A 12,710-nucleotide genomic window follows, 5' to 3' on the forward strand; every position below is an offset into this window, starting at 1 on the left:
CAAACTAGCATTGCACCCGCCCTCTGCTGCAGTTCTCCATCAGGTCCACCACTACTGATTGACAGCAGCAGAGGGCGGGTACAATAGCTAGTTTGCTATTGGCTATTGCAAATTGAAATAGCCAATAGAAATCTAGCAATGCATTCCTATGGCAAATTTTTTTTTTTTTTCTATTCTGACACAGCTTTTTTTGACGGCAGCAGAACTGCCGGCCAATAGAAAACAGTTGGGGCGGAGCTAGCTGTCACTGCTAGCTCTACACGATCGTTTTCTATTTATTTTTTTCTACTTTTTAAACTATTTTTCTGTTCTGCTCGGTACCACAGAGGGACCGAGCAGAACAGCTGAGACGAATGCCGCTCAGCGGCATTCGGCTATTCACTCACTGCTTTTCGGCATCTATAAGAATAGACCGAACAGCAGTGAGTAGCCTGCCGGACAACAGCGTTATGGGTTTTGGGTACTTAAAGTAAATTGGGCCAGATATTATTATTGAAGTATCTTAATGAGGCCCAGTCTGTTTTACCTTAAGCAAGTAAAGTTTAAGTAATCTAATTTACTACTAGAATATACCAAAGTCATCTTGCAAATATGTCTATGAAGAATTTCAGTTACCCGGGTCATAGCATAACTAGTAATAGTCAAATTTAACTTCATTTGTGTTCTGTTGAACGTGAGTAACTGCTACAAACGTTTTGCATATATTATTGATAAGGGACGTTCAATGTTATTTTGTAAAGTTGCAAAGGTAGAAAAACATTTACATAAAATGTTAAATGTGGTCCAGGTATGTTGTTACTGCTTCTACTGTAAAATGTGTTGTGCCATCATTTCAAAGTAAAAGGGTTAAAGTTAGGGTAATGCAGAAAGTTATGCAGTGAATTGTAAAGTCCCCTTTAAAGAAGTAAAAGCCTAAAACTAAGGCACATTTCTAAGCATATACATCTGCATTTTGTAGAAGTGCAGATAGACTTGGGCTACTTTATTTACTGAACTACAGAGACATTCAATGTGGGTAGAGGATGGAGAGAGAAAAACAAACAGCAGCTGATTCCCATGGCCGGTGCCTTTGTTTCTAATCTGCACAAGAAACCCTAGTGTATCTCTTCTGGGATTCTAAAATGGCACTTCTGTTATAAGATGGATGTAATTAAAAATGATTTATTAAAAAAGGAAGCATATGAATTGTTTAAAGCATGTGTCACCCTTTCCTCTGAAAGTGTTTATTTCCTTTAGTTAATATGGACTTTATTGTTTAAGATTAAAACATTTATGTTTCAGGTGGAGACTAAATAACTGGGATATTGATCTTCTAAATCTACGCTACAGTATGATTGGAGGTAATCTACTAATCAACAATCCAGATAAATCAAGAGATACTGGGATATATGTCTGTATAGTCACCAATGAATATGGAACAATCAGAAGCCATGAAGCCAGACTCAACTTTGGATGTATGTATACGTTCTACTGTCAAGCATCTAAAAACAGTAGGGTAAAAAATGCTAAGCACACCACATTGTTTGTTTGACTATCAGTCTTTCTATATCCATGTTGCTGTATCGCCTAAATCATTTGTGCTATAGCACCTTTGCTGGTTTTAGTAGCTGTACTAGTTATTGTTGACAGAATATCCACAAGTTACTATTTGTTTTTTCTCTTGCCTTTATCTTCGTGCCTTTTTCAGTATGTATTTCTGTCTTTTTCTCTAGAGATTAGCAAAACAAGCTTTCAAAATAATATTTGATAATTTTACACATGCACTTAAATATCTGTGATAATCTGCCAGTCCGTTAGTGCTTAACTAATTTTATTTTAGTCTCTGTTTTAACTTTTTGGTTAATACGTGTGTGCCCCCACACTTACTGTCTTGAACCCTACCAGGTTGGTGATGTATATATATGGGCTATAGATTCTATAGCAAGAGGGCTCACAAATGTACAAGTCTTTTGTAATAAATCAGCTTGTTTGCCAGTTAATAGTGTGCTTGTATTTATATGAAACAGTAATGCCTAGTAGGAGAAAGGGGCTTAGCACAGTACTTCATCTTTTTACAAAAAAAAGAGAAACTGTATTATGCACCCTAAACTGCAGAAACACTTTCAGGTGCAAATCTGGTAAGGAGCTAGTAGGCTGAATTGTAATGTTTTGTCTATCTGCTAATCTTTCTATATGATAATAATAATCAATATTTATTTTCAGTGGTGTACTAGAAAATGGTTGCTTTTGCAATTTAATAGTGCACAGTTTTTAGGCATCACATATATGTCTTTCTATATAATAAATTATTGGTGCGCTGTGTGGGTGACTAGAAGTAGTAGTGTACAGCCACAGCCAGTAGTATGCATGGCTACCGAGAATGCCAAAACACTTATTTTCCTATCCCCTATAAGATTTAAGGAACGTGATGAAATAAGTACCAGTTTGAAGTCATTGGCATTGCTCCCAGAAGCTAGTTGCCATGACAATGCCACCTTGCTTTGAAAATTAGTAACATACACTTCCCACCATAAGCAGGCACTATAAACTGTAACTGTAACTGTAATGTAAAATACTATATATACAGTTTAAAAAAATATATTAAGCATTTGCTTAGTTTGTGCTACCTATTTTTTACATCTACATCATGGCGCAGACCAATTCATATTCTACCTGTTGGAATGCAAATGTAGCCAGCAACGTTTTTCATTCAAAAATCTATCTCAACAGTCTGAGGAACGTGCAACATTTCACTATATGGTTTCTTATCAGGATGCAAGCATTGTTCTGCACAATGTATAGAAATGCCTTGATGTATACCATGTCTGCTACAGGAGCTTTTCCCATAGGTAGTGATTTAGTTAGATTGTGCTTGTAAAAACGAAGTCATATGTATATAACCAGTCTATGCAAATCATATTTTCTAGATTCACTGGTGAAACTGCATTAACCACTGGCAGCAATGTCCTGTCCTACTGTACAAATGTTTTTATCAACAAGAGAAAAACTTGCATAGGGGCCTATAGTAAGCCCAGTTCTTACATACATGGGGGCAGCCCACATGCACAGACACTACTTATTGCTTTCCATTGCTACATTATATTTTTGTTTCATTACTCTATCCCACAAAGCAGAACTATGAGCCAACTTATTGAAAACAATGCTGTGTGTATGATCTCTCCTCAGCAGTTGGTAATATATAGAGAGAGTGAGTGCACTGAACCAATAAGAGCTCCCTCCATCAGCGATTCTACAAATCTCTATAGAGCTAGCTTGTACAAATGTTAAAAAAAAGCATACCTAAAATTTTCTTAGGGTAAACACCGCAATAACTCAAAATATGCACAGACGAAAAAACCCCAATACTTTCTGTTTAATAGAAAGTTAATTTAAAAAGAGCTTGTTCTGCAGTCAGATTATACCCATTTGTCTGTCTGGTTTGAGGTGAGAATATTTATACAGGACAAGCAATCGTGCTGCAAAAATCAGTTTATCAAAATGACAACATACTGTTGAAAACTGAACAGCCCTAGTGCAGCCCTAGTCTAAGATCACGTACAAACAGGCATTTCTGCATTGCATTGCATTGTTGCCCTTTCCTAGGAGATACATGAATGAGGACTTCAGCAGGAACTTTCACAGACACTGCTGCAATCCATATTCCTTTTAACATGGCATTAGTGCAAAGCCTACAATTTGATGAACACTTGTGTTTACTAGTCCATTTGACTCTATCCACTCTCTTTTTTTATGCCCCAGGGGTCAGGGATCACCAAAAGGCCCATTCACTAAAGGGTATAGGATTTGGAGAAGGCAGGAGAAGTGAACAATCTAGGCCAAAATAGCTGAACTGGAAAGTGAGCTGAATTGGAGAATTTTTCCAGGTCAGCTATGTTGTCCTAAATTGTTCACTTCTGCCTTCTCCAAGCTCTTCACTCTTTAGTGAATAGACATGTAAGTGTGAATCAGGAATGCAGGGCAAGCAGCCTTATTTGATTATTGTGTATGAGACCAAACTCCTCTTGCTGGTTTATTAGTCTGATATTGTTGACCAGAGCACCAAATGGACCTTTGAAAATAAACCATTGAAAGCATATGGACGTTCATTAGAAAACTGTGCTGAGTTTACTTCCCTATATATACTATATATCACTTTGCTTAACACATAACGCCTAAAGCCTTCATATTAGGCTGTTATCTATTTGAGTTATTTTACTTACTGTGTATTAATTTGAGTCATTAGCATACGTCTTCTTGTATTCATTTAATGACATTTCTTCATGAACTTATTATAATTTAGACAATATTTTAATTTCAACTATATTCATGTTTATTCATGCACACATTCTCTATGGTATCTGCACAAAACACATAGTTAAGGCTTAATCAATCTTTTATAACTGTTTTTATTTATGAATTCATATTTTATTAAGGCTGTTATTATTGCTTTTAATAAAAAGCATAAATTAAAAACTCCCACATACTTTTCTTGAGTTCAGTGTTCTGCATTTGTTGAAACTCTGGTTATGCAACCAGCAAAAACTATAGGAACTTCTTTTCATCATGTTGCAACTTACTGCAAGCATTCTAAGGTGCAGGAAAGGGACAGCTGTACAGGATCGCTTGACCTTGGCATTAAGGGATATTTTTTTCCACAATTGTATTTTAAGACGTTTATGTTCTTAGCTTACAAGAGATAAAATATGTTGGTGCGTTTTTAGTGGTCACCAGTGCAGGTATACTGCAGCCTCAGAACTGATATATAATAACACATAACCCCTTCAATTTTCTCTCCAGACACAGAAAAGTTTCACATAATTGACATTCATTCACCCTTATCTTTATCAGTGCAGACCATGATTTATTGCTGTGCTGGAAGACATAAAAAGTGAATTGCTTTGCCTTGCATATGTCTGCTCTCCCAGGGTCTGATTTCCCAGAAGGCCACCGAGGCCTGGCCTCGGGGTGGCAGGGAGTAGAGGGCAGGCTCAGCCGCAGGGTATGTAGATTTTTTCTACATTTAGCCTTCCTTCGGGCAAGCAGGGCTAAATGTAGAGCGGGAATGCTGCTGCTCATTTAGTACAAATGATCGAGGCGATGCTTAGATCACTTGTAATTATCCTGTAGGTCCGTTTCCCCCCCGCCATGTTCCACTCTCACCTTCTGATTCCTCTTTCCCTCCTGGCCATCTCCCTCTCCGCTGTGGTTTTCGGGGTCCCCCACTCTTCTGGGGGACCTAGGACCTCGGCAAGGTAGTTCAGGATTGAAAGCAGTGCGGAGAACATCTGTTCTCTGTTCTGCTCCATGTAAACACTGAGATGGGAGAGCCTTCCCATCTCAGCTGTCAGGAGTTCCAGCACAGTGCTGTGCTCAATCTCCTGTATTAGATGTGACAGGTTCAATAAAGATAACCTGTCACCTCCAAATGCTATCACACAGGGGCATGTTAGCTCCTGTGTAATAGCAATAAAGTGAGGTGAAAATAAAAAAAATAAAAATTGATAAAAAGTAAAAAATAATACAAGAAATAAACATCAAAAAATAAGTAAAAAAGGATAAATACGAATAAAATTTAAAAAGTTAAAAATTATAAATAAAAAAGTTAAAGATAATAAGATAAATACAAATGTAAAAAATAGTTAAAAATAACAAAATAATAAAGAAAAAATTAAAACCAACACTGCTGCCCCCGCCATCTGGTTGTCATTCTTCATTAGGTGGGAGGGTTTGGCGGGAGGGTTGGGGGGATCCAGCCATGGCTCTTCCTCTGACATCTACAGTGTCTTGTTAGGTGTGCTGAAACTACTTTACAAGGCATAAAGGAACAAAAAACGTAACACACATGTTGGCTCATATAAAAGAACTAAAAGACATTATTCCCAAGTACTGTATCAGAAGCTTATCAGAACCTAATTTGAGTTGCCACATACAGCAGTCTTCGTGGACAAAAGTGGACTTTGGTGGAATTCAGATAAAGCCTTTTTTAAATGTGAATAGAAAAGGGAATATATCATCTCTGTTTTTTTTTCTGACTGATTCTTGGTGGGGTAACTATTAATTATGACTTGTCCTAATGAAACTAAGTGAGCCTTTCCAATTGGGATACACAGCAAATCAAGTCTGTTTTAACAAATGCTCTTTGCTGCTTTACTGCTGCAAAAAGGGGTTTTATTGCTGTTTGTGTCCCAATAATGTGAAGAGAAACATTCCTAGTGGGAACACAGGCAGCTTAATGGGAAACATTAAAAAGAGACGTATTCAATCCACCAGTTGTGTAGTGACATATTGCATTATATAAGTGGAGAAAATGGCATCATTCATTTGTATGTATTTTATTTGAACACAGATCTTGACCCTTTCCCTGCTGAGGAGCGCCCGGAAGTAAAAGTAAAGGAAGGCACTGGAGTAATGCTGATTTGTGACCCTCCACCACACTTCCCAGGTGATAACCACTAAAAGGATCATTTACATTTTTTTTCCTTCTTCCCAACCTCTCATTATGTAGGCAAAACCCAAAGCATATGCTCTATTCTCATGTGAACTGGTTATTTTTGATTTTCATGGGAATCTTCTGTGTTGAGATGTAGACTGACTTTCCTTAGAAGATCTACAGTGTTCACTCTTGGTGGGCCAAAGCCAATGCCACAACTACCACAGCTCAGAACAAGTCTCATGGGACTTTAGTGGCAGACTAGTTCATGGTGCATGCCCAGGGCTTAACCTATGCAGGTATTTAAATATGGCCTGCACCCACTGCCCTGCTGCAATCAATAGAAAATAAATAGTAGACTGGGTAACGATTCTTATGCTATCCAGTGAGGTCTGTTAGCTGCTTACACGTTACATTTTACAGTAACAAATAGCATCCCACAACTTGCTGCCTATGCAGTTCTGCATAATCAGAGCCACTGGAGCCTGTCCTCCATTCAGGATAAATCTGGAGCAGAATACCTTTTGCATGCAACAGGTGATGAGAGGGGACTGCCATAGATCTTAATGACAAAACTCCCCTGTTTTGTCATTATACTATTATAGCACTTACATTTTTGTCTGTATATGGTCTGAATGTAGTGCAGGCTGCAATGGCTCTGGTCAGGCAGTAGAGATAATAAAAAGAAAGGAGTGAAACAACCTTGTGCATTATCTAAATGACACCAGAGGACAGAAAAGAGGGGTAATGTATACACTCACAAAAGACCAGTAAAGGCCAGCATATACATCAGCTGTGGGAGTCTGACACAGAACATTACTTGTGAAGTGGAAAAATGTTTTCGATTTCACAGGGGCAATCATCAGCTTAAGAGGTCAGTGGAAATGTTGTGGAAAATATGAAACAGTAAAGCAAAAAAAAAAAGAAAAGAAGAACAGGAGCCCCTTGGTAGTGTAACAAAAGAGGAAAAGGATTTTATAATAAAAGCATAAAATTCACTCACAGCAATGGTGGGTATAGATGGCCTGGGACCATGGAAGGTACACTGGTTGTTCTTGAGCTAGCCTGATCAGCAGGCGGAAGGGGAACAATTAAGTAATCAGTGGCGTCCCTGTTTTCTGTCCTCTGGTGTCACTTACATAACGCACAAGGTTGTTGCGCTCCTATCTCATCTTTTTATTATCTCTACAGCTTGTGTTTCTTTCCTTGCATACAAGGAAGGCACGCCGAAAACATCCAATACCTCTCCTCCTTGGGAACCCTGTTCCAGTGCGCTGAGCCCTTTTTTTTTACTGTTTCTGGTCAGGCAGTGCAGTCTAAAAGATAATGATACAGTACTTAACAGCAAGGTATGGAATGTTATATTGGGGTTTGCTACTGAGGGGATTTGTGGAATTAGAATTCAGAGTTAAAGGAGAACTATGAGGTGAGTGCTTTTCACTCACCTCATAGTTCTAGCCGACCTGTGACAATGAGACTGTCACAGGTCGGCTCAGTAGATCGGGAAGTGAGCGAACACATACCGGCGTTCGCTCACTTCTCGATCCTGTCACAGCTTTCTGCCGTGACAGGGGAGTGGCTGGATTCCCCCCTTCCCGCTCCGATCCTCCAGTGCTGACTGGCGGAACGGACGGGGTAGGGGGCGGGTACAGCTGGCTCTGCCTCTAGATACCTGTGAGACTGTCACAGGTCGGCTCAGTAGATCGGGAAGTGAGCGAACACATACCGGGGTTCGCTCACTTCTCGATCCTGTCACAGCTCTCTGCCGTGACAGGAGAGTGGCTGGATTCCCCCCTTCCCGCTCCGATCCTCCAGTGCTGACTGGCGGAACGGACGGGGTAGGGGGCGGGTACAGCTGGCTCTGCCTCTAGATAGGCAGAGCCAGCTGTCACTCATGCAGCTAGGCGGATCCAGACATAATTGTTGGGATCCGCTTCAGCTGCGGCGTCTCAGTATACCGCAAGCTACAGCACGCAGTATACTGCGGCGTCTCAGTGTACCGCGAACTGTAGCTCGCGGTATACTGAGCTTAGGGTGACGGGAGGATGCTAGTTTGTGTCCCCCCGTTACCCTAAGGAGAACTATGGGGAAAAGCCCTAACCCAATAGTTCTCCTTTAATGTATTCTTTAAGAACTTGCAAATCTCATCTTCTAAATGATTGGCTATTCAAAGTGAACACAGGTTCAACTTAATTATTATTCACTTGGCTCAGTAAACATTCGCTTTGCTATGTATAAAGTTTCTATTCCTTTAGTAAATCAATGCCACTGTCTTCTAATTAATACATTGGATTACATGGACTACCTAAACAATACAATACGTTTATATCTAACCACATAAGGCTTGTTGCTACATTGGTGGTAGTACATTTTTGTCACCCTAACACAACTTCTAGTTGTGTGTGGTGTGCTTAGCATCAAAAAAGAGCATTAAACAGAAAACAAATGTCTTAACATAATTTGTGTGCTGTATTAAAAAAAAAAAATTCTCTTGCACATGCAATGGTTGTATCGAAAGTAATATATCCTAGTATATCCATGGTGCGGGCAGGGCAGACACCAGCACCATGAAAATGAATGATGCTAATTCAGAAGGGTGGGATCCATTCAGAAAAGTTTGCCTCTATTCAGGCTTGCTCCCCCTCCTGCCCTCTGCCTCAGCTGCGACCCTGTTGTGGTAGTAGGACTTTAATGTAAAAGGGGGGACTGAGGACTCTGATGTGAAAGTGGGTTTTGATGTAAAGGGGGAACTCTGATGTGACGTGTGGGAAACCCCACTTTTTTGTATTTCTCTTTGGTGCATCCCCTTAAAATCCTTACCAGACCCCTATCTCAGATAAGGTTCTGGTATGGATTTTGGAGGGACCACATATAAAAAACATAAATGTAAAAATGAAAAAAAATTACATTTCAGACTGAAGATTTTGCATACTTTTAAAAGGTGTTGGGATCGTAAAAAGGGGTTGGGAAATGCTGGTCTATATAGTCTTTAGGCATTTTGCTTTTCATCTGAATAAAAATGATAATTTCCCTTAAAAACAGATTTTCTATAAATCTGTTTTTAAGGGAAATTATCATATGAAACTTATTTTTTAAAAGACTTGGAATCCGGTATCTGATGTAGGCAGATATTGCTTTTGTACAGATTTTAGCAGAATGATAGTGAAAGGAACTTTTTCCTTACTTCAGAGAATTGGAAGTCTCTTCTTTGAGACTCTTTGAAGACGGCAAACTGTTATTAAAGGTTGGCAGTCAGAAAGGTTGTGCAGAGTTTTAGTAAGTAGAGTCGCAACATAAAAGTAAGGTGAATCCTTTATATGAGAAATACCTAATTCAGTTTCTCCCCTGACTAATGGCACAGTGTGAATGCTTACCTAGTTTTGTATTTATGAATAGCTAAAATACTTGTTAGGCATAGTATAGTACAACTTTATTTATTAATTGGTCCCAGATTCTCTTGATTACAGTTACAGTTTTACATTTGAAACAGTACTTTAAAATTTTGTATGAGTTTGTGAAACAATGCCTCTTTCACAAACACGCACAAGGAATAGCAGAATGGTACACTAGGAATACAGACAGTTATCCCCATGTTTGGCGAGCTGGAAACATATACCATGCCAATACCCTTTAGCACCTGGGGGGCAGTGGATTGAATTTGAGAAATGTCTTCCGATCAGGGGTACTCCTGTTAAACTACTATTGACTTTTGTTGACTGGTACTTTGAAGTTGCCATGCTGCCATGGGGTAATTTATGTGCAGCCTGCTTGGTTGTAATTTCCTCCATGGTAAACTGGTAAAGAAGTCTTTGGGCCCCATATCTACATTATGTGCCTGTTCTGAACAAGATAACAAAGAAAGGTCTAATATAGGAAAAAGAAGATTATGGGTATTTACCCTAACCAAGGGCCATTTAAATATAAAATAAGGTTGTGAGTCTGTTTGTCTGTTTTTTTTGCGAAAAAGATGAACCAGTAAGGGATTCTTTAGACCAGGGGAAGGCAAACTCTAGCCCTCCAGCTGGGGTGAAAGCCCATCTTGCATCTGCTTCTGGGAGTCGTGCTCGTAGCTGTCAGAGTCTTGCAATGCCTAATGGGATTTGCAGTTGCACTACAGCTGGAGTTTGCCTACCCCTGCTTTAGATCTTTTAGTAGTCAACTTGGAAGAGGGTCACAACCTACTTGCCACCTCTCCAGAGAGTGGCAAGGGGGTTGCATATCATCCCACCCACCCTAGGACAAGCATGCACCAAAGAACCCAGTGTCCTCTAACATGAGATACTTTGCAATAAGTGCCTCTCTTTTGGGGGACCACTCTAAAGACCACACCTCAGCATTAAAGAACATGCCAGCTGGTATCAGCATGGCCACACAATAGCCATGTTATTTTTTTACTATAAAATATATACAAAAAATGTAGCCCTCCAAGGGCCTGTGCTTTTCTTAGGACAATCAGCACCGTACACTGCTTATAACACTTGTTTTTTTTGATATACATGAAAGGTTTAAACGATTGTTAAACTAGCATGTGTCACTACATATTCCTTATATCCTTATGTATATACTGTGTGTATATAAATATATAGATATATATTATGTACAGTATATAGTATATATATAAACACAAACATTTTGTTTTGTGTATAATACTCTGTTCATAAAGCCAAACATCTCTTTGCAGTCTGCTGTTGTCTTTTAACATACTTTATTTTTCTTTCCTTCCTACACAGATGACCTTAATTACAGATGGATCCTAAATGAATTTCCAAATTTTATTAATGTGGACAAACGCAGATTTGTTAGCCAGGCAAATGGAAATTTGTATATTGCGAAAGTAGAACAGTCTGATAGGGGAAATTACTCCTGTTTTGTATCCAGTCCTTCAATTACAAAAAGTGTCTTTAGCAAATATATTTCACTTTTACCCCAGGCAGAAAGTAAGTATCCCACTCTATAACTTATGGGAATAAGTCATATATATAATTGTCTTTATAATAAAAATTTATAAATGTATAAACATTTACTTGTTCTGATTGTCAAAATCAAATATCAAATCTAGATAGCATAAGAGAAATTGCCTTTTTAAATATTGAAATCCATAGAGCAATATGAAACGTTATGAAACAAAATGAAAATCCAAGACCAGTGAAACGTCTTCAAGAAAAATACAGCAAGTCCAGTTGCCTTGACTTATTTTTTACAGATATAGAGCAATATGTACATTTAGAAGGTGCCTGTGCATAGCAACTAGATTTCATCTTTTTCTTATTGACCACAGTAAAGTGTAACTAAACTGGTTGTCATGGGTTACTGAACATGGTCTTTGCACTTTACACTGCCTTAATAAATAAGACCTTTTTGTATTAAAATAGATGTAAATGCTATCTGAATGACATTTAGTTTTCTAAATCATTCTGCATCCTAAACAATTGCCATTTAAAAAATAAAATAAAAGCTGTTCACCTTGTTTTCTTCCTTTTTGTTGAATATTAGTGTTGCAGTTCTGCTGCAGCTTCTTTAAACCACTTTCAGTTTATATGCATGTACTTAGCAGCTGCTGCACATTCTTTCTCAGGGCACCATTTTCTGATTGTGGCAACAGTGGTACCTGCTTATGCAATGTGTGTTGGCATGGCCACTTGTAGTCTCCTTTGGGAGAGCATGTGACAGGGTGCCACTGCAGGAGACTAACTGCGAGACCACGTCAGATGATTGTCACCACATAACATGAAATGCCCTCACAAGGTCTGTAAAATCAGAATCACCAGGCGGAAGGAACCTTTTGAGCACAGTGGGGAAACAGAAGATGAACACTGCTTTTGTTTTGTAAATGAATGTCAGATATTATATTTATTATTATTTCTTTTCTTTGTATTGTAGCTGCAAAGCGCTATGCCGCAGATATTCAAATTGGATTCACTGATATTTATGCCCTGAAAGAACAAAATGTGACACTGGAGTGTTTTGCTTTGGGAAAGTAAGTACTACATTAGCACAGTGAATTTGTAAATGTTCAAAAATTACAAATCTCTAATGATGTAACAGTGTAGCTGTAGGTAGCCCTTTTTATGGAAATAATTTAACATAATTCCATCTGTGTGTTTTGTTGAAAACTCCAAACAAAAGGTTTAGAAATGTCCTTCAGGATTCAGTTGCTGCCTGCACTTCCACAGGGAAGGTTTACCTTCAGTTTCTCGTGGTCACCAGAACAGGAAGCAAAAGGAATAAGGGATGCAAAGACAAGAGAGAAAAGAACACTTATTTAGTAATGTGGAAGGGTTAACACCAGGGGATGCAGAAA

General features: G+C 38.7%; 1 protein-coding gene across 1 annotated transcript in view; it reads left to right on the top strand.

The window, feature by feature from the left end:
* CNTN1 (contactin 1) overlaps positions 1 to 12,710 on the top strand; it is an 84,837-nt gene that overhangs the window by 28,945 nt on the left and 43,182 nt on the right. Inside the window, exons 4-7 of the mRNA XM_018552525.1 lie at positions 1,282 to 1,454; positions 6,326 to 6,421; positions 11,140 to 11,346; positions 12,290 to 12,386. Coding sequence (XP_018408027.1) covers positions 1,282 to 1,454; positions 6,326 to 6,421; positions 11,140 to 11,346; positions 12,290 to 12,386 — 573 coding nt within the window. The remainder of the gene's footprint in view (positions 1 to 1,281; positions 1,455 to 6,325; positions 6,422 to 11,139; positions 11,347 to 12,289; positions 12,387 to 12,710) is intronic.

This window comes from Nanorana parkeri, unplaced genomic scaffold (assembly GCF_000935625.1).
Source record: "Nanorana parkeri isolate BGI_ZX_2015 unplaced genomic scaffold, ASM93562v1 scaffold91, whole genome shotgun sequence".
Lineage (NCBI taxonomy): Eukaryota > Metazoa > Chordata > Amphibia > Anura > Dicroglossidae > Nanorana > Nanorana parkeri.